The 23,124-nt window shown below is 40.4% G+C and overlaps 1 protein-coding gene across 1 annotated transcript in view; it reads left to right on the top strand.

The window, feature by feature from the left end:
* The first annotated feature begins 14,699 nt into the window (after positions 1–14,699).
* The window catches only part of COL15A1 (collagen type XV alpha 1 chain), a 103,290-nt gene continuing 94,865 nt past the window's right edge, over positions 14,700–23,124 (top strand). The window contains exons 1-2 of the mRNA XM_072327486.1: positions 14,700–14,820; positions 14,948–15,030. Of these exons, the coding sequence (XP_072183587.1) occupies positions 14,810–14,820; positions 14,948–15,030 (94 nt within the window). The 5' untranslated portion in view covers positions 14,700–14,809. The remainder of the gene's footprint in view (positions 14,821–14,947; positions 15,031–23,124) is intronic.

Below are 23,124 nucleotides of genomic sequence, written 5' to 3'. Positions count from 1 at the left end.
CAAAAAGGGCAAGAAGGAAGATCTGGGTACTTACAGGCCAGTCAGCATCACCTCTGTCCCTGGAAAGGTGATTGAACAGCTTGTGCTGGATGCCATCTCCAGACAATTGGAAGAAAAGGAGGTTATCAGGAGTAGTCAGCATGGGTTCACCAAGGGGAGGTCATGCTTGACCAACCTGGTAGCCTTCTATGATATTGTCACAGGCTGGGTGGATGGGGGGAGAGTGGTAGATGTAGTCAACTTTGATTTCAGCAAGGCATTTGATACTGTCTCCGACGACATCCTTATAACAAAGCTGAGGAGGTGTGGGATAGATGAGTTGACAGTGAGGTGGGTTAAGAACTGGCTGACTGGCAGAGCACAGAGAGTCGTCATTGGCAGTGCAGAGTCCAGTTGGAGACCTGTAACTAGCGGTGTCCCCCAGGGGTTGGTGCTGGGTCTGGATTTGTTCAACATCTTCATCAATAACCTTGATGAGGGGATAGTGGCCACCCTCAGCAAGTTTGCTGATGATACGAAGTTGGGAGGATTGGCTGACACACCTGAAGGCTGTGCTGCCATTCAGTGAGACCTGGACAGGCTGGAGAGCTGGGCAGTAAGTAAGAAACCAGATGAGGTTCAACAAAAGCAAGTGTAGAGTCTTAAATTTAGGGAGGAAGAATTGCATGTACCAGTACATGTTGGGGGATGACCTGCTGGAGAGGAGCTCTGCTGAGAGGGACCTGAGTGTCCTGGTAGACGACAGGTTGGCCATGAGCCAGAAGTGTGCCCTTGTGGCCAAAAAGGCCAGTGGCATTCTGGGGTACATTAAAAAGAGCATGGCCAGCAGGTTGAGGGAGGTGATCCTCCCCCTCTACGCTGCATTGATAAGGCCTCATCTGGAGTGCTATGTCCAGTTCTGGGCTCCCCAGTACAAAAAAGACAGGGTTCTCTTGGAAAGAGTCCAGCGGATGGCCACAAAGATGGTGAAGGGCCAGGAGCATCTCCCCTGTGAAGAAAGGCTAAGTGAACTGGGTCTGTTTAGCCTCAGCTAAACAGCTCTCAGCTGTCTCTTAAAGATAGTCTAGGACAATGGTATTAATGCAAAAATAAGTAGTGTGGAAAAAAAAAAAAAGAATCAAAAGCCAATTTAGAACTGTGGACAAGGAAAAGGGAAGGCTGCTAAATAAATACATAACTTACATTCTTCTTTTTAATGTATTTTATCTATTAAATGTATGATTGTAAGACTGAAATCGAATGAAGATCCATTTGTGTTTACAAAGTGCTAAAAGAGAGCTAAAAGAAATCAAAGTTGTCAATCCAAGCATTCATGACATAGAAAAAAGAAAACAAAACTGGGTTACATAAGGTCTAATTTATATTTGCACAGAGTTCCAGATGAGCCCTTTTTCTTGCCTCCCTTTGTCCTTTTGTATAAGGACTAACAGCTGACCTAGGCTATTGACTTCTCTTAATATTTTCCTCCCTCTGATCTTGATGTTCTTTCTATCCTAGTCTTGACTCATGTTTTATCAGCCATAGATGGTTTGAATTTTTTTAGGCTGACAATCTGCATCTTTGGTGTGAGAAGTGCCATATTTTGTTGCTCCATTATTCCATTTAGAATAGATGTAAACCTACGGGTAGTAATTCCTCCTTTCTTTCAAAGAAAGAACAACATACACAAATTTGTCAGGACCTATTGAACCAGTTACAGACTGAAGGTGCCAGTTTCCTGGAAGGCATCATTACTGGTGACAAGATGTGGTGTCACCACTACAAGCTGGAGTCAAATCAGTAGGCCATGGAGAGTAATGGAGAGTACCCTGCTCTCAAGGAGATCTTCCCCCAGCACCCTGCACTCGGCCTTATTGAACCTCATTAGGTTTTTATGGGCCCACTTTTCCAGCTGGTTCAGGTTTCTCTTTCCATGCTATTAATGGAATAGTGTGGATCTGCCTCCGTTGTGTGGATCTGCCTGTGGGTAGTGAGGCCCTACAGAGGGATCTGGACAGGCTGGAGAGCTGGGCTGAAGCCAATGGGATGAGGTTCAACAAGACCAAATGCCGCATCCTGCACTTTGGCTACAACAACCCCGGTCTATGCTACATGCTTAGGGCGGAGCGGTTGGAAGACTTCGTAGAGGAAATGAACTTGGGGGTTCTGATTGATGCTCGGTTGAACATGAGCCAACAGTGTGCCCAGGTGGCCAAGAAGGCCAATGGCATCCTGGCTTGCATCAGAAACAGTGTTGCCAGCAGGAACAGAGAGGTGATTGTTCCCTGTACTCAGAACTGGTGAGGCCGCACCTCGAGTACTGCGTCCAGTTTTGGGCCCCTCTCTGCAAGAAAGACATTGAGGCCCTGGAACATGTTCAGAGGAGGGCAGCAAAGCTGGTGAGGGGTCTGGAGCACAGGCCATATGAGGAGAGGCTGAAGGAGCTGGGAATGTTCAGCCTGGAGAAGAGGAGGCTCAGGGGAGACCTCATTGCTCTCTATAACTTCCTGAAGGGAGATTGTAGTGAGCTGGGAGTCGGCCTCTTCTCTTGTGTCATTAGTGATAGGACCAGAGGGAATGGTTTCAAGCTATGGCAGGAGAGATTCAAGCTGGACATCAGGAAGTATTACTTCTCAGAAAGGGTGGTCAGGCACTGGAATGGACTGCCCTGGGAGCTGGTGGAGTCACCGACCCTGGGGGTGTTCAAGGAAAGACTGGATGTTGTGTTGAGGGACATGGTTTAGTGGAGGCTATTGGCAATAGGTGAGTGGTTGGACTGGATGATCTTTTACGTCTTTTCCAACCTTGGTGATTCTATGATTCTATAATTCTAATTACAAGTTTATGCTGTAACCAATTCTCATGTTTAGATTTATCTTTAAGCACAAAGTTCAATAAAGACAAAGGATCAACTCCTCTTGCTGCTTTTGAAAAAGATGAAATTCTCATGCTTGCAAATTCTGAGCTGTCTTAGGCAGTAAAATAATGCAATACAGGGCAAAAATGTGTCCAGTTTCACAATACCATGATACTGACGCTCCAGCTTCATTTATGCTAAGTGAAATAAGATTTCTTAGGTTGCAATCACTCAGCAGTTCCAAATGTTTGTTGATACTGAACACTATGAAAGGATATATGGGTACATTTATTTTGTTAACAGCATTGGATATTGTTACAAAGATCCTTCCCCTTTGTGCAGCATTTTGTTTTCAGAAGCCTTACATGGCTAAACAGCCGCAACCCATGAAGAATAGTTTCCATTATAAGTGAGATGGTTAGCAATTCCTTGGTAGCAAAGAAATTTTCCCTTAAGAATTAATATAATGCTGGGGCAGGGACAGAGTACAGCTGCTGTAAGAAACACAAGCGGTATATGTGTGTTGCGATTCCAAGTGTAAAAGGGTTTTCTCTCATGTTGAGGAAAAGGAAAGAAAAACAACAAAATCAAGATAAAGAGAAATAACAAATTTACTACAAATGGTAGAAGAATGTAAGATAATAAGAAAAATAGTTACTATTAATAACTCAGATGGGAGAGACTAGAAGGCTACAACTGTGCTGCTCACTGTGCTGCTGAAATCTGAAGTATATCACCCCAATCACCCAGCATGTGGAGGCTCCTTGGAAATGTAGTACATCTCAGTGTATCTTCCTCTTGGAGAGTCAGAACTTATGTGAGACTGCTAAAAAAAAAAAAAAACATGAAACACAGCTCCACAGTGCAATGGAGCAACAGCCTGTCACAAGATGTCATGATACTGAATATTGACATAACCGGGACAATGTATGTCAGGAAACTATAGAGGATTTTGAAGCAGAAAGAGAAAATGGAAGAAGCGTTGGCTTTTAGGAGTGAACAACAGTTCTGAAAGATTTTTACTGTTTCAGCAATGAAGCTGAAGCAATTTTTTCTTCTGAGCATCCTTGCTGCCTCATTCTGAAAGGTTATGTTGCCATCATCACCATCTTCCTTACAGGAATCAAGGCCAAATAAAAGCAAAGTCTGGGAAAGAAGGTAAAGGTGGCAGTTAGCAGAGTAAGTTAGTAACTGATTGGTGACAAACTCTGAAGTAATGGACTGACAAATAGCAGCCCATGGTGCCATATCACCCCTTCAAAGTATTACTGTCTTCTGTAGTCCCAAAGACTAATATTGGCTTTTTTTTATTTACCTGCCTTAACAGTTTCATCTGTGCACATTTCTCTTTACTGCAATTACTTTCAGAAATGCCATGCTGCATGAGAAAAGATATTTATCTTCCAGTTCTTTGGAAGAGTTTGGGGGAGAGCCAAACTCCTTCCTGAAAGCCTTCCTTTGCTATTACATCAGCCTTGGTGAAGAATGTCTCTGCAGGTAGCATAACTGCACAAGAATGAACAACAAAACTGAAAACAGGAGGGTGCTACTGTGGCAATGATAATAATAATGATAATGTTCTCTATAGATGAGATAATAAAATCATACAAGCCATCATAAATGCTAGAAAGCTATGATTTCTTTTTAGATTGAAACTACTGGCTAAACAGAATAGTTCATAAGCCAAAGCTTGCTCAACAGCCCATACCTTGTTTGCTTTAGAACTGTGACTTCTGCCTCTACAAAGTGGAGATCCACAAGTTTACCATCTGACCACCCTTCAGAGTATGAGGGAAACTATGAAGGGTTTCTAGGGTGAGTATTCTATAAAATAGAGGACCCAGTTGGGCTGAGATTTTTGGAGAGGACTACTCTTGTGGAATCAGTCTTCCTCAGTCTCACATGGCATACAGTGGTATGAGATAATCTGAATATGTTGTGGATAGCATGGGGAAGGAAATGTGTTTCTGTTATAGGAATTCAAAGTGGAGAAGTAACAGGTTTGACACATGGAAGAAGTTCTCCAAAAGTGTGGGTTTTTAATTAACTCAAATAGATAGCTAAGCAAGACACAGCTGCTCATTCATCCTCTCCCCCAGTGGGATGGAAGAGAAAATTGGTAAGGTAAAAGTGTGAGAACTTGTGGATTTAGATAAGGACAGTTTAATTGGGTAAAGCAAAATCTACACACACAAGCAAAGTCAAATAAAGACTCACTATTTCCAATTAGCAGGCTAATGATCAGCCATTTTTAGGAAGTAGGGCTTCACCATGCATAACAGCAAATGCCGTAACTCTGCATTCCCCACTCTGTCTTTCACCCAGCTATTAGGCTGAGCATTTGAGGTCTTTTCCAACCTGAGTAATTCTATGATTCTATTATGACATTGTGTGGTATCAAATATCTCTGTGGCCACCTGGAATCAGATGTCCTGGCTGTGTCCCCTCCCATTTGCTTGTGCATCCCCAACCTACTTCTGCTGGAACAGCATGAGGAACTGAGGCTTTGATGCTCTGTAAGCACTTCTCAGCAATGACTAAAGCATCTGCATAGGGATAAGAGAGACAATTTTGAAGATTTTTATGTGAATTAAATATAAACTGAGTACACATCACAAGAGAATGGTCAGTCATTGGAACAGGGTGCCTCTCATTACAGTGATTAGGGAACCAAACTTTCTGGAGTTCAGGAAACATTTGGACAATGCTTTCAGAAAGATGGCTTGAATGTATGATGGTCCTGTGTACCAGGAGTTGAACTCTATGATTCTTGTGGGTCTCTTCCAACTCAAAACATTCTATGATATAGTTACTTTTGTTCATTGGTGTGTTATCAACACTGTTTTGGTCATAAATCCAAAACACTACACCATGCAATCCACTGCAAAGAAAATTAATTCTATCCCAGTCAAATCAGCACACATGGAAAAACCAACTGGCCATCACTGTCACCACTGCCAAAATGCACCATCCACTGCCTCACTGCTCTAACATCCAGGAAGGGGCTACTTGTGCCCCCTCAGCCTTCCTTGCTGGCCTGACAGTGCAAGGAGTTGTAATGTTCTTGGCTCTGTGCAGCATTGCTCAGAAATAAATAAAACACTGATGCATTATCAACATTTTTTCTCCCAAAAATGTATGCTTAATATACAAATAGTCTGCTACAATTTTTCTTGCATCAAACTGAAGGGAAACAAATTTAAGAAAAGAACAATTCAGAAGTTAAAGAACTTGGCAGTATTGTCTTCACACCCATATTAGTAGTGTCAGAACCTTAGCTGTGGTTCAGGCTTCAGTGTTATGGAGGAAATAAAGAGCTGACGTTGATTGCCTTTCTTTGTCTGGGTGTTATCATGCTGCAACTAGAAATAAGTTATCTGAGAGATTAATGCATAAGGATATTTTTCAAATAACACTTCTGGTAAGGCACATTTGTATAAATCTATTACTACATGTAAACATTGTACATTCTATTACATTTATTACTACCGTTTCATCTCTTTTTATTTTCTTATGTAACTACACATTTTGACTTCATAAATACGAGCCATTGTCACTAGAAGAAATGATAAAATAAAAGCACAGATCACAGTTTTTGCTTTATTCACCTCAATATTGTATGTAATTTTACATAGTGTTACAGTCATCTTGTAATTTCTTCATATATTCTTCATATATCTCACACCATTCTGAATGTTTGTTGTCATATAAAAGGAATTAGAAAATTGAGGTCAAATTAGCAAGGGGATAATGAATCCCTGAGAAAATGTTACTGAGGAGTTGCCAAGAATGAGGCAAAGGAACATCTGCACTGGATTATAATGCTACAGGAAATCTAAAACAAGTCTAAGCTAAAAGAACACTCTGTTAATCTTACTTGGTTTCTTTCCATTTCTTCTTTGTTTGTACTTTCTTGGATCCAAGGAAACACCAGTTTCTTTATTAGTACTGTGACTGTCCAGATGTGCAAACAAGTGCTTGTAAAATGCCATTTTTATATATGCTAAAATCAAGACTAGTAGCAATAACAAAAATAATGCAAAACCTCAGTTTTGTTTTTGTGTTGTTTTTTTTTTTTTTTTTGTTTGTTTGTTTTTAAGAAGTCACCTCTGTAGATGCAAACCTCAACTGTGCTCTATAGCTCTATAGCAGCTGATATAGCCTGTAAATGATTCATTTAGTGCCCTCTCTCTTGGTGTGTGTAGCACTTCAAAGGAGAAGAGAAAATTACTGGGTAACAGAGCAGTTCTGTGATCAGCATGCAGCTTGACCTGTTAAAGAACTTCATATATTTACACAGAGCCTGTGTTGATTGCAAATTAGTCACATGACAATAAATGCACCAAGTTTTACATTAAAAATTCATATATTTACTGCTTTTTGCAACTTCACCTGTGGTCCAAAAATCACAGGAAAATTTTATTTTTGCTGGTGTATTTTCAGCTATCATAACTGACACAAAGTAAATCCTTGATCCCAGTTATTCTGAGTTGGGACACTTATTCTGCCTTTGTTGCTATCAGAGATGTAACTTGTTAATACGTACTGCTCAGTTCTTTCTGTATAACCACAAAAAATGGAAGCTAGTCAGGATAAAAGTTGGTAAAACTAGGATTTTGTTACTCTAATTAGCAAATTTGACTGCTAAGTAAGTGTCCTGTTCTGCTTTTTGCTTCTCTCCAAGTAGCAGAATATTCTGGACACTCTGAGTTAAAAGCAGAGAGAATGGGAGAAGCTACAAATTACTGCTATGTTTTATTTCTGAAAATTGAAATTGCTTTTCCTCCTTTTTCTTGAAATAAACACTTAACAATTTAGCTTTAGCTGACTTGGCTACACAACACTTTGAAAAACCTAGCTTTTCTGGACATGTTACAAGCAAGAAATTAATGTCCAAAGTCTTGAGAACTGATTGTCAGTATCAATATATAAGCTTCCAATTATAGTAGCGGAGTGGGTATCACAGGACACTGGTACACTGGTGCGCTGATAAATGTATATCTTTGATTTGTTTCAGCTTTTCTGTTCCTTCAGTTCTGTCACACACTTCAAGTTTCTACCTGATCTTGTTAATTTAAAACTGATGAAAATAAAACACAGAAAACACATGGTAATTGATTTTTTTTTTTATTTTTTTTTCAGCTGAGAGCTGACTAAGTTCCTAGAAGGCTTTGGGGATGTGCTGTATGCTTGCCAAGGAGAACTGCTTGTTGAAGTGCTCAGGCCCTTAAGAAATTTATATTTTACTAAGCTTTGACTAAATAGCTGCTACTATTTCCTATTCAGACTGTCTGCCATAGCATTTTGTTGTATGAAAAGCTTAACAAACTTGGACTAAGGTGTCGCAATCTGATGGCAGGAATGGTATTTTTTGTTGCCCGTGCTGCATACATCAGTGTAGATGCATTTCAGTTAGACTATTGATCTCACCATAGAAAAGGAATACATGACATTTTGCCTGAATAAGGCCTTTCAATTCAGTGCATGTCCTTAATATAGCAAAGACTTATTTCCTGAATATGATTTAAAAACTATGCACCCTTATGCCAACGATAAATTAATGTAGCAATAGCATCAGTGTTAACATGCAAGTGAGTTTAAATTACAGGCAGAATACCTTCTTATGTTCAGTTGTAGAGTTGTCTCCCTTAAAGTATTCAATAATTTCAATTGCTTTTGCATTTCCTGAACACAGTACTTTGCATTCTAATTTTGTGTCTCATGCCCAGTACCATGAACTTTATCAGAAAGAATTCAGCCATTTCTGGAAAGCACTGGTTTTGCAAGATAAACTGCCACAGATTTGGTTAAGAACTCTTGTGTTTTCGCCTTTCAGAGCACAAACTTACAATTTAATGCTGACACTTGTGTGTGCCATCAAAAGTGCTGAAATATCTTGATTCACAGTATACACTATTAAAGTATTGCACAATCACTGAGACGTGCTTTCCTATTAGATTTCATGGATGCAGGCTTATAGCAGAAGTATGACAGTATATGGCAGTAATGATTTAGTAGGTGCACAGTCATCTACCCTCCTACTGTGAGTCACTTTATTACCATATCCCTTTTAAACCTTTTTCTGGCTATGTCTCTAGTTCACTTGTCATTGCCTACCTTTTTTCCATTCCAATACTTTCTCATTTTGGACACAGTGTTTTCCCTTCTAGTCATGCTGTCTAGTGGAAGATTGAGTCAGAGTCTGTAGAGGGGAAATATGTATGTCTAAATATTTATACTTGCTTTCTTTGCCACCAAGTGACAGTTAACATTTCCAGACATCCTGTCCTTTGGCTTTCTAACTGACTTTCAGTGCTCTTCTTAGTTTGTTCTCATTTTGTTCCACAGTTTCTTGTCCCACACTTTTCACAATGGATTAAACTCCTTTCTGCATGCTGTTCTTTGTAACACTCATCCATCTTCCCCACTTATCTGATTCCCCTCAAAGACATCCAGGTGACCAGGAGACATGGTCTCATCCCTTCTAAAAATCATCTTTCAGTATAGGTACTGGTAGGAGATTCCTTTCTTCATCAAGTCCCTTATTCCTCTTTGATATCTTTGCTAGCCAGCCTCAACTGCATGAAAGGTTTCACCTTTTTTTCCCCAGAGTTTTTTATAATACTGTGAGAGAGGGGTAGAGGAAGCAGAAACATTCAGGTTATGAGAAATGAAGCACTAAAGGACTAGAAAATGCCTCAGTTCTTTGCATCAACAATCTTAGTCTGAACCCACTGCAAGACAGGACATGGTACAGGATTCAGCTGCTAGAATGTACTTTCTTACTACTTCTTACGTAAATATTAAAGATAGAGTTTATAAGCTATTGTTTTTTATATGATATCTTGAATAAAGGAGGGTAAAGCAGAAAAGAGTAGTAGTGAATCAGTTTTTATGCTTATAAAAGTGTGGAGGAGCAGGGTAAGTATAAACTTTTCAGTCTCACCTCCATCCCTAGAAAGATGATGGAGCAACGTACTCTTGGCACCGTTGTATCAAGGACAAGAAGGCCATTAGGGACAGTCAAGAAGGCTTCACCAAGGGGAAGTCATGCTTGGCCAACCTGGTATCATTTTAAGCAGACATAACCAGGAGGACAGATGATGGTAGAACAGTGGATGCAGTCTGTCTCGATTTTAGTAAAGCATTTGACAGCATCTCCCACAGCATCCTTGCATCTAAACTGAAGAAATGTGGTCTGAATGACCGGGCTGTGAGGTGGACTGTGAACTGCTGGAAGGAAAAAAGCCAGAGAGCTGTGGTCAGCGGGACAGAATCTAGTTGGAGGCCTGTATCTACTTGAGTTCCTGAAGCGTCAGTACTGAGATCAGTACAATTCAATATATTCATCAGTAACTTGGATGAAGGAATAGAGTGCACAGTCAGCAAGTCTGCTGATGTCACAAAACTGGCAGGAGTGGCGGATACACCAGAAGACCGTGCTGTCATTCAGCAAGACCTAGACAGGCAATAGCTTTTCAGGAAGTCATGTCACAAAGAAGTAAAGATTATATATGAACAGTTGGTTAAAAGAAAGAGAAAAGAATGAGGAATATATGGTCAGTCTCTGTACTAGAGTTAGGACACCACCACATTGTCCATCTAGTCATAGAATCATAGAATCATAGAATCATAGAAATACCCAGGTTGGAAAAGACCTTGAAGATCATCAAGTCCAACCACAGCCTAACCAGTACCCCGTCTCTAAAAAACCTCTGCTAAATCATATCCCTGAGTACCACATCCAAACGGCTCTTAAACACATCCAGGGATGGCGATTCAACCACCTCCCTGGGGAGCCTATTCCAGTACCTAACTACCCTTTCTGTAAAGAAGTTCTTCCTAATATCCAACCTGAACTTGCCCTGGCGCAACTTAAGGCCATTTCCCCTTGTCCTGTCACTTGTCACTAGTGAGAAGAGACCTGCCTCACTCTCACTGTAAGAACCTTTCAGGTACTGGAAGACAGCAATAAGGTCTCCCCTCAGCCTCCTCTTCCTCAGACTAAACAGCCCCAGCTTCCTTAGCCTCTCCTCGTAGGGCTGATTCTCCAAGCCATTCACAAGCCTCGTTGCCCTTCTCTGGACCTGCTCCAGTACTTCCATATCTTTCTTGTGCTGAGGTGCCCAAAACTGGACACAGTACTTGAGGTGAGGCCTCACCAATGCCGAGTACAGGGGCAGGATGACTTCCTTAGTCCTGCTCACCACACCATTCTTGATACAAGCCAGGATGCCGTTGGCCTTCTTGGCCACCTGGGCACACTGTCGGCTCATGTTCAGCCGTGCATCAATCAGTATCCCCAGGTCCATTTCCTCCACACAGTCCTCAAGCCACTCCGCCCCAAGCCTATAGCACTGCCTGGGGTTGATGTGGCTGAAGTGCAGGACTCGGCATTTGGTCTTGTTGAACCTCATCCCATTGGCTTCAGCCCAGCTCTCCAGTCCAAATCCTTCTGTAGGGCCTCGCTACCCCCAGGCAGATCCACACTCCCAGCCAATTTAGTGTCACCTGCGAACTTACTGAGTATGCACTCAATGCCCTCATTAAGATCATCAATAAAGATATTGAAGAGGACAGGCCCCAGCACTGACCCCTGAGGAACACCACTCGTGACCAGTCACCAGCTGGATTTAACTCCATTTACCACCACTCTCTGAGCCCGGCCCTCCAGCCAGCTCCTTACCCAGCCGAGAGTGTACCCATCCAAGCCACGGGTTGCCAGCTTCTGCAGGAGAATACTATGGGAGACAGTGTCAAAGGCTTTGCTGAAGTCTAGGTAGACCACATCAACAGCCTTACCCTCATCCAGCAGATGGGTCATTAGATCACAGAAGGAGATCAGGTTGGTCAAACAGGACCTGCCCTTCATGAACCCATGCTGGCTAGGCCTGATCCCCCAACCATCCCGCACATGCCGTGTGATCTCCCTCAAGACTATCTGTTCCATAACCTTCCCTGGAACCGAGGTCAGGCTAACAGGCCTGTAGTTCCCCGGATCCTCCTTACAACCTTTCTTGTAAATGGGAGTCACATCGGCAAGCCTCCAGTCTTCTGGGACCTCACCAGTCAACAAGGAGAGCTGGTAGATGATGGAAAGCGGCTCGGCTACCACCTCTGCCAGTTCCCTCAGCACTCTCGGGTGGATCTCATCCGGCCCCATGGACTTATGGCAGACCAGTTGGAGTAGTAAGTCTCTGACCGTTTCTTCCAGAACCGGGGGGCTAGCGTGCTCCCCAACCGAGACTACCAGTTCAGAGAGAGGAGTACCCTGAGGATAACTGGTCTGACCTTTAAAGACAGACGTAAAGAAGGCATTCAGAACCTCCGCCTTTTCCTTATCCACAGTGGTCACATTCCCAGCCTCATCCAGTAAAGAGTGGATATTCTCCTTTGTCCTCCTCTTACTGTTAATGTACTTATAAAAGAGTTTGTTATTCCTTTTCACCCCAGTGGCCAGGTTAAATTCAAGCTGGGCTTTTGCCTTTCTGATTTCCCCTCTACACATCCTAACGACTTCCTTGAATTCATTCTCAGTTGCCCGTCCCTCCTTCCACAGGCGGTAGATTCTCTTTTTCTCTCGGAGCCTCAAGTACAGCTCCCTATTCATCCACCCCGGTCTTCCCCGCCAGCTCATTTTGCAGCTCAGGGGGACTGCCTGCTCCTGCGCCCTTAGGACTTCCTTCTTGAAGAGCAACCAGCTCTCTTGGACTCCTTTGTTCGCTAAGACTGAATGCCAGGGGACTCCCCCTACTAGTCTCTTGAACAAATCAAAGTCCACCCTCCAGAAGTCCAAGGTAGCAGTTTTATTATTCCCTCTCCAAGCTCCAACATGAATCGAGAAATGTATCATTTCATGGTCACTCTGCCCAAGGCAGCCCCCAACCTCCACATCTCCTGCCAGACCATCCCTGTTTGTGAACAGCAGGTCTAGTGGGGCAGTTCCTCTCGTGGGCTCTCTGACCAGCTGCATCAGGAAGGCATCCTCTATGCACTCCAAAAGCCTCCTAGACTATTTCTTCTGTGCTGTGCTTTACTCCAAGCATATGTCAGGGAAGTTGAAGTCCCCCATGAGGACAAGGGCTGACGACCGTGCACCTCGTGCCAGCTGCTCGTAGAACACCTCATCTGTCTCTTCATCTTGGTGGTCTATAACAGACGCCCACCAGGATATCTGCCTTGTCAGCCCTTCCTCTGATCTTAACCCATAGGGATTCAATCACATTGTCCCCAATCTCAAGCTCTTCAGCATGAAAGCATTCCCTGACATAGAGAGCCACGCCGCCACCCTTCCTTCCTTGCCTGTCCCTCCTGAAGAGTTTCCAGGGAGTGCATTTAGATTTGCGCATTATACGAGTGTTGTCGTTGTCGTTGCTACTGCTATTTTAGTATGGGCAAGGGAAGTTTGTGAAGAGTTACAAAGGGGGACACCTAAGTGTGAATGAATGGAAAATAAAATGGTGGATGAAATTCATTCCTATTATTTGTAATAAATTTATTGGCAGAGGGAAGAGAAAAGCCAATTGCATAAAAAGTTACATCTCAAGAGTGACTTATTAGGCTTACGCGTGTTCTGTGAAAACTTCATCTCAACTGCAGTCAAGTAAAGCTGCTGTTAACAGGAGGCATACAGGGAACCTGGCTGCATCACTAGAGAACTCCTGAGATTATTTGCATCTGTACAATTATGATGACTCCATCTCCACAAAGAGCATGAAGAAAAGAGAATGATGGTGAACAAGCAATTCACTAATACTAGAAATTGGAGGCATCAAAGAACATCAGCAGGGCTGAAGTTCGAAACAGAAAAGAGGGCACTTCTGTATGAAAGGCCTGACTGAGCAGTGGACCTCCCTGTGGCTGGATACTGTGAATGTCAGACATTTATTTACCTGTGCTCTCAGCCAAAGAAAAACCCTTTGTTCTCTCTAGCACAGTTCTTGAGTCCCTGGGGCCTCAGTGCATGCTGCTTCTCTAATGCTACTCTTGCAAGAGAATATTCTCGTGCTTCTTTAATCTTATGAATATGGAGCCTAAAAGCGTGCAGCTAAGAAGTTTGAGTAGCAGAGTCAGGAGGAAAAAATGAGCTGCTTAACACAGTGATGGCCAGAAGAACAAGAACACACAGCCCAGCTAACTTAGTGAACAAGTAAGAACTGCAACAGCAGAATTGTAGTCTTCTGTTTCAAGTGTCAAGGAATGCAAACAGTTGGCAGAGCCGAGAAAAGTAGACAGATCTTCTGCCTGGAAAACATTTTAACCAGCGGGAAAAATCCAGCGGACAGTGAGGTCCTGTTAACACTGTGTAATTCTTAAGGCTACAAATGACCACCAGGAACTCGCAAAATCTCAAGACCCATCAAGGGTGAGTTAACTGACCATTTATATTTAGAGATTTAAAACTAATGGAATGCAGGGGCAAATGCTTTGCTCTGCCTTCTTTTATCCAGCAGTGCTAAAATATGCAGCACTGGTCAGAAATCCACACTGAAGTATCCACACAAAATTAATGGCTCTTTCAGCTGCATTTCATGTAGATCATCTGCTTGAATGGCATCACATTTGGGAGCAGGAGAGATGTTACTTCCTTTTTCATTGTGTTTCCTGGCACCAGAGAAAGTACCGTGCTCCTGTTTCTCAGGGAACGCAGTAACTTCAGGCAGTACCACAGAGTGACAGCACTGGGGTGATGAACAGCATGAAGGGGTGTCCATCCATACACACAGTGCATACAGTAGGAACTTTTAGGCTGTGGTCTGACGGAAAGTTTACGTGGAGTCAAATTTCAGAGTTGGAGCACTGAATTGCAGTGAGTCACACAGAGAGCCTGAGAGCTGCCTTTGTTCCACTTGTGTCTGAACGTTGGAGGAGAAACAGCAGGCTCCAGTTTTCGTTAACTTATTTTCAGAAGTACAAAATTCATGTTCACCAAACTTCTTCCCTGCTTGAGGTCTTTCAACTGACTTTCAAAAAATGCTGTCATGGTAAGAACTCTCACTTCTGTGTTCCTTTTTTTATCCCTCATGCTTCTCTATTACGCTCTTTTGTCTCATTCTTTTCCTACCCTCCTCCCTTTTTTATTTATTTTTTGTTTCTGCTCACCTGCTCCAGTCATTCCTGGTGGACCTGGGACGTGCTACTACTGTTCTTAGGCTTGTCAGTCCATGCTTGTTCAGCAGCTCAGGTCATAGAAGGTAAGACTTCTCCAAATCACATCAATAAATTAAGAGTAAGAGTTAATTTTAAAGTAAGCTTTCTCAATATAGATAGAGACTCTAAACTGTTGTTCTTCATTTTCACTGCTGCTTATTGTTCTTGGTTTCATATATGTAAGCTGTTGCAAGTTAAGTGCTTAAATTGCGATTCCTTCTGGAAAAGAGAAAATAAATGTACTGGTCCCCATGTGTATGATAGCCTCTTATGCCTTCTCTCTCAAGACTGCTTCAGATTGTAATATCCAACAGAAAGTGCTTTAAAGAACTAGAGAATACTGAATGTTTTTCTGTGTGTCAAATCAGGAAAAGGTAGCAGAAAGCAACTCGTGTAAAGGTGAGAGCCATTCTGGCTATGTAAGAAACATGCCAGGCACAGTGCAAGTACAGATGTGATTGATACTTGTTAAGTTGTACTGAGAATTCTCTCAGTAAGAGCCTGAGCAAATCGTTATTTTCAGATCTTTTCAGTTACACTTTTTTACCAGCCTTTTTGGCCTTTTCGTGACAAGTCTTTCTATAATTGTGGATCACATATTTCTGTAACTGAGCCGAATCGCTTCTTCTCTGGAAGACAGAGCTTCACATTTCAGTTTAAGAAACAGAATACTGTTTTAAAATTCTATGTGAAATTTTGAAAAAGATGAAAAAAACTTTGCGTATTCCTTCTGCAGTGTGGACTATTATTCTTATATCAATCTTTTTTTTTTTTTTCTTTTTCTTGATTCAGAGTTAAACAGACTGTGAATTTGTTATGTAAATGGATGCTAGGTCACTATCTGATAAGAGCATTAGAAATAATCTAAGGGAAACAGATACTATGATGAAGAACTCGGTATTACTCAGAACAGGTTTTTTCCTTTTATCAGATGCTGTGCACCTAGGAGTCAAAGATCTAGGTAGCTGTCTCAGTAAATAGATACTGTAAGTGCAAATGAGGAACATATTCTGCTATATTACATGTAATTAATTCAGAGGACGCGCTATATTCAGCTATTAGAAAGAGAAAAATGTTAATGGATGTCTGAATGTAGACACAAATTATGGAGATACATGTGTATTTCCAAGATACCTCCATCTCTTACATAGTAAGTCTTCTTGATCTGATGAATGGTAGTGTGGTGAATGGGATCTGAACTGGAGAGAACTATTGCTTTTTTTTCCCTGGTGCTTGGTTTAAATATTTCTTCTGCTGAAATGAGGCACTGAGTGCTGGAAACAGAAATAAAATCTTCCTTGATTTGTCATGCTGCAAATTTATGAAAGGTATAGGTTCTCCCTGTCACTGCTGAATAGTAAAGAGGTATATGCTTCAGGTCTTTTAGTGTAACCACTGCAGATATAACTTTACTTCCTTGTCTACAGTTCCTTTTAGTGATAGAGTGCATGATAATACATTTTCTAAAAATAATGCATTGAAACAAGGGGAGTTTAATTGACCTGCTTTATCTGGTCTCTCTTTGTGATGTAAGTACTTTACCTTTGATTGCACGTCTTATAATGTGACTTGATTTGCCTTGATTATCTGAGGCTGTTTTCCGTACACTTCTTTGAATTTTCAACCTCAAATTATTAGAATAGAAGATTCTTGGAAGGCAGTCCCAAACATTTCAGATTATGAACAGTATCAAATATATAAAGTCTGAATTCTAACACTACTGAAATTTGAATTGGAGGACCTTCCCTCTGATTTGCTCTAGCCTCTTGCAGAAGACATGAAGAATTCTTCCAGGATATCTATACAATTATCAATGTTGTTCAGTTCCTGTCATTCAAGTTAGCATGAGCATTTTTTCATAGTCAAATTGTTTAAGCGCAGGTGGTACCAGTTTTGTCAGGTTTATGTTCTTTAAAAGAAGCTTTACAAATTTCTCACTGACATCTGGATTTTATTATTAGCCAAGCTAAAAAGCAGTTTCTTGCCCCAAATAATATGCTCTGCAATAGCTTGGCTGTTATATGGTGGTTGACTTCATGAGCTGAATGGAGAAATGCTAAATTATAGACCTTTCTTTGACTGTTGATCAGCTAGTGTAAAATGCATAAAATCAGCTGACTTGCATTTTTAATCCATGATGAACTGACACAATGAGTGTAAATTAATATATATATAAAGATCCGTTTCTCTCAAGTAATAATTGTATGTGATTTGCATTGTGTTACCTGTGTAAAATCACACTGATGAATGCATTGATAAGGATGGCTCAATGTATTCCTTTCTAAGATGGGATAATTACTGTAATTCTGTTCTTTATGGAGCACAGTGTTTTGTTAAAGTGCTTTAGATGTCACTGTATACTCTTGTTTCACTTTGAGCATTTGAGCAGCATCAAGCTGTTCTTGAATTTAAACTGAACAAGGCACCATATATTTTTCAGACACATTTTCAGGCTGTTACCAGCTGTTGTGCATGTAGTTAACACAGAGTTGAACCTTATTTCCTAGCCATTGAAAATATCTTTCCATGCAGAACATAGCTAATTTACTATAGAAAATCATTTGGTTAAGTTGGCATCGTCTGTATGAGCAGTAGAACAAACCTGATTTAATAAATTTGTTCCATTTTTTCACTGTCTTAAATGGATTCATTCTCAGTGCAATACCTTCTACATGATAATTCTCTAGGACAATAAACTTATTGTTTACCAAGCTATTCTACCAGTTAGCAGATGTTCTTTCTTGAAGCCTCTTAATAGAAAACCACCTGGTGTGGATATAGTGTTATAATAGCTATCTTAATTTCCTCTCTGAAGCAACAGAGGAACACAGGAAACCTGCAGCAAGCAGCTGTTTCCAAGATCTAAACAGAAATTAAAATTTCAATTCTGTGTTCACTGGCGTTTTAAGGATCTATTCTGCTGAAAAGTCCATCATGAAGTAGTTTCTTTCTGCATTGCTCTGACTCAGCTGTAGATGATGCAACACAATTTCTTGAAGTCCAAGTGGTCACCTGAATGTATAAAAGCATATACATCTGTTTATTCACTGTCATGCCCATTCATACATTTCTCATAGCTTTATCCTGTAGCTTTGCTACTCAATCTGTGTCCTATGGAGGAGCTGCTGTGTAAAAACTGCTAGCCCCAGGTACTGTTTGTAGTACTTTCTAACAAGTATCAATTGAACTATAATATTTTAACTCTGATCTATTTTTTACACACTAAGCACAATGCCTGATCTCATTGATTTTGTGCTATATATCTATATATTGAACTACACCTCCTCTCCGCAGAAGTGAATGCACAACTGGAGAGAATGAAGTACTGTTTCAGGTGACTGGGAATAACAGAATACTTTACATTGCGTGCTGGCATAAGAACAGCCTTGGTTCATGCAGTTGAATGCAGGCACAAATGCATATTTCAACCGCCAACTGCCATTTCAATAAATGAAAAGGGAAAGATTTTAGCCTCTTTTTATTGTCGCTCATAGTCCAAATTTTTCTTGGATGCAAACTACTGGACTCCTACTGCACAGCTGTTAATCTAGGCTAAAAGTTGCTTCAGTGTATCCCCAAGACACAGCTGCTTTGAATCCTTGGCCCTGCTTAGTGTTTCTGAGGTGGGTGGGAGAAAACCTTTTGCATAATAGATGCAAGTTCTACCAGTAAAATCTGAGGTTTTTATTGCATCAAATGCAAGTTTCAGGGTGCAGAAAACAGGTAATATCTTCCTAATGCTGCTCCCCTCTCTGTTAGTAAATCCCTTAATAAAAACATAAAACAAACAAAAAAACTTTCATGTCTGGGATGTTCAGAGTGCTTCAAAGAACTTCTCTCTTACTGTGAGATGTTTTCCAAATCAAGTACTTTCCTTGAAGTCTTCTGTTCTTCTGGCTGTGATTTCTTCCCCTTTCTTGTTTTGTTGTTGTTGTTGTTTGTGTGTGTTGTGTGTGATTTTGGAGCACAGTTGTTTTGCTAATGACTTGTTAGTGTTGTAGCCTTATTAAAAGTGAATTCCTGGAGAAAGCAATGCATTCTCCATTGCTTAGGTCGATTTCTGTCAATCATGCCCTTGGTTAACAGTGAATGCCAATCTTGACACAAAAGAGTTAACTGTCCTGATAAAATACATGTACATTCCTGTCCAACATAGTCTCAGTGTTTTTTACAAACACCTACATAATGAAAGATAAAAAATATATATATCTTGTTATCTGTGGAGATTTAAGTACATTTTAATTCTTGAGACAAATGTTTTACCTGAATTGTCTGAATTTAGATTTTAAGATAGGAAAATGTCAATAAAATTAATGCATGTGAGTTTTCCCATGTGTGCAACTGAGAAATAGCACAAAATAATAGGATCATAGAATCCTTAGAGTTGGAAGAGACCTTTAAAGATCTCCTAGTCCAACCCCCAGGTTTCTCAGAGCCTGGTCCAGCCTGGCCTTGTAAGTCTCCAGGAATCCATTACCTCTCTGGGCAGCCTGTTCCTCACTGCTTTCACTGTAAAACACATTTTCCTGATATCCAACCTAAACTACCCTCTTTAAGTTTGGAATGATTTCCCCTTGTCCTATCACCATAAATCCTGCTAAAGAGTCTGTCTTCTTCTTTTTTGTAGCTTTCAATTAGATAGATAGTGAAAGGCCACTATCAGATCTCCCCAGAACCTTCTCTTATCCAGGCTGAACAGCCTCAGCTCTCTGAGTCTGTCATTGTAGGAGAGGTGTTTCATCCCTTGTATCCTTTTTGTGGCTCACCTCTGGATGCACTCCAAGTCAGTGCCTCCCCTGTACTGAGGACCCCACATCTGGACACAGTGTCCAGGTGAGGCCTTACCAGAACAGCAGAACTTTATGTTTGGGTAGGTGTACTTCCATCCTGAAGTATTTTGCTACCCTATTTTTTTTTCCCCTCTGGTTCTGGAAGCACTTGAAGAATGCTGAAGTGCGTATTACAGGACACACATGTTCATGTGAGGTCTCTGTGGCCTGATGGTGTATTGGGTTTGCACCACAGGATTTGAGTAGAGGGTTATGCATGGAGAGAGGTCTCTAAAAAGAGTCTGACTCCATCTTTTTTTTCTGCCCTTACTTCAGATAGTTATATACACTGAAAGGATTTCTCCTTAATCTGCTCTTCTCTAGATTAAATAGTCCCAGCTCTCTAAACCTGTTCTAACAGAAGAAATGTAAACATTTTCTTGGCACTTTGTTGCACTCTGTCCAGTAGCTCTCTGTACAGCAAAGCCCAGATCTGGACACAGTGCTGCAGATGCAGCCTCACCAGCACTGAGTAGAGGGAAAGGATCACCTCCCTCAGCCTGCTGACATCACTTCTCCCAGTGTAGCCCAGGATATCATTAGCCTTCTCTGCTAATACAAGGGTACAATACTGGCTCATGTCCCACTTGGTGTCTTTCAGATCCCCTTCTGCAAAGCTGCTTTTCTGCTCACTGTTCCCCAAAGTGCATTCACACATGAGATTGTTCCTCCCCAGGTGAGGAACTCTGGTGAGGCCAGTAACTGAGAACTAGTGAATGAAACAGACTCTTTTCAAAGGAGTGAGCCTCGAATTGCAACTTATTTTGAAAGTGAAATCTAGCAGGGGGAGCATGGAGCCTTGAAAGACCACAGTATATCCCATAAGCATTTTACATATGCTTCAACACCCACAGAAGTCTGTGAAAGGCTTTCCAGTGACTGGAAAGGAATTAGCAAGAGTTGCATGTGGTTTTACTTTTCCTTAGTAGTTCTTGCATGAGCAATGAAGAGAAAGGAATTAAAATTAACCTTGCTCATGTTTTAGGCACATAAATGATGTGATGTTAGGGACTGCTTTCTAAATAATATTGGGTTTCAATCAGATTTTCCTTTGTTGTGTATTTATGTTGCAATGCATATCTGAACTACATATTGAATGAGCACAGAATTGTGACTATTCTGGATTATAAGCATGGTTTGGAAAATCTGTGCTTAAAAATGTGAGAATTATTAAAATGTGAATCTATATCTAAAAGAAATAGTTTCACTCCTGCTGGCCTCTCATAACCCTTAGTATGCTGGAGATAAATGAAGTGTAACTGCACAAAATAAATAAATAAATAAATAAATAAATAAATAAATAAAATAAAGTTAAAACAACGTCATGGAAGATTTTTTTTTAATAAGCCTGCACCTAAAAAAACATCTTTTGAAAACTGTGAATCCACACCACTGTAATTCAAACAGTAACTCCATTGATCAGCTTCTGGAATGAAAGAGATTCCTATGGAACGTAGGACAAGAAAGGTAGCGACTAGAGTGGTGTACATAAAGAAAAACATAAAGTGAAAAAATCCTTTTACTTCATAGATATGCTTTAGAAATAATGCTGACTGAAGCATTTAGATAATATATTTAATGGATAATACTATGCTAAACTTCATTTTAAGAGTTATAACATCTTTTGTCAGAAGTGAATTTGATTAAAAAACTAAGCAATAAATTACTATTTATTTTCACCTTTAAAATGCAGACTTAGAAGGGAACTTTGAATCTACTTGCCAAGAACACAACTGTCATAAATGTGTATGATGAAAGGATAAGGATAAAGAGATGAAATCAAAAGTGGAGGAGAATCATGATTAGGCATTCGTAATCTGCTTCCTCTCTCAACTTGGAATGCTTTTGGAAATTAAAAGGAAAGATTTGACAAGTATTCAAATGCAGTTTGTATTTACCTTTCCCTTGCTCTAGATTTCCAAAAGCTGAAATGATACATTCTATTTATTTTCTGTAGTAGAAGATGTTTATTTCATTAGAGAAGCTGAACTCTGGAAATATTCTCACTACATGAATATATGTATAAGATTGAGTAATATGTATTAATTATAAATCTTCTGTGGACTTGACTAAACATCACTGTTTTCTACTGAAAAAAAAAAAAAATAGAAGAAACTGAAAGTCTGTCAGTCAAGTAGAATAATTTATGTGATTCTATGAGATAGGCATAGACCCCTCAGTGGGACACAACTCTAAATACCTACACCCTCTATTTTAAAAACCTGTTTCTGTACTTAACAGAATTCCCTACATCAGGTCACTGTAGATGTTCACATATCAGATATGATGAGTGGTCATGTAAGAGAATCACAGCATTTCAATTTTAGGGACATCTGTCAGATCCAAGATAAATGTATTGTTCTACTGATTCCAATGTTTTGTAGCTGTGTTCTGTTAGCCAAAATTACTTTCTTTAAAATAACATTAAAAACCCTACATAGGACTCTACAGGCTGTATCAACAAGTTTGTTGGTGTCATTCACAATCAAGCAATACAGATGCCAGAAAGATCACTGGGGAACTGACCAGGCTTACAGAGAAGTTAATTTCTGTGGGCAATTGACTTTCCTGAAGATGGTGTAAGGGAGCTGATACTTTCAATCTCAGTGTTGTATATGTCAGTGTTTCGGTTTTACTTTCTATTAGCTACAATTACCATTAATGTTTCTATGAAACATACTTAGCACTTAAATGAGAATAACTGTTGAATATAAGTTTAGTTTTACTTCTACAAAGTCTTAGTTTGGGCATTGTGTGTAGATCCTAAATTGTATAAAATTACCGCAATTGTAGAGAAAGCAGCAGAACTACCATATTTTGCCACATCTGAATATCAGTTCCCTTAATCTGATTTTCCAAAAACAACTTGGTTTTGATAATCAAGAAAGCAGTTTAAAGTTAATCCTTCCTCCCGGTTTTCAGAATTGATTCAGCTTTAATCTACTGCTATATTCTGCCATTACTTGACTATTTCTTATCACTGGTATATTTTGGATATCTAGCAGATTACACAGTGCCACTAGAAATTCTGATGTCTGGGTTTCAGGGGATGAACCCACACATGTGTATTTTATTGGTTATTTGCAGGATGATGATTACGTTTGCAGTACTTTTATAGCTTGTTGGCAGACTAATAAGAAACACCTAGATCCTGTTCACTTTTAGATTTTCCCAGATTGTTCAGATTGCTCAGAACTTGGAGAGCATAGAACCTAGCTTTCATAATTCTATAAATGCAACTAGATTAAGACTTTGTAGAAATTCTGACACATCAAAGTGCATGCTTTAGTTCAGATATGATTAAAATGT

Source organism: Excalfactoria chinensis, chromosome 2 (assembly GCF_039878825.1).
Source record: "Excalfactoria chinensis isolate bCotChi1 chromosome 2, bCotChi1.hap2, whole genome shotgun sequence".
NCBI classification, from domain to species: domain Eukaryota; kingdom Metazoa; phylum Chordata; class Aves; order Galliformes; family Phasianidae; genus Excalfactoria; species Excalfactoria chinensis.
This window is presented reverse-complemented; position numbering and strand designations above follow the sequence as displayed.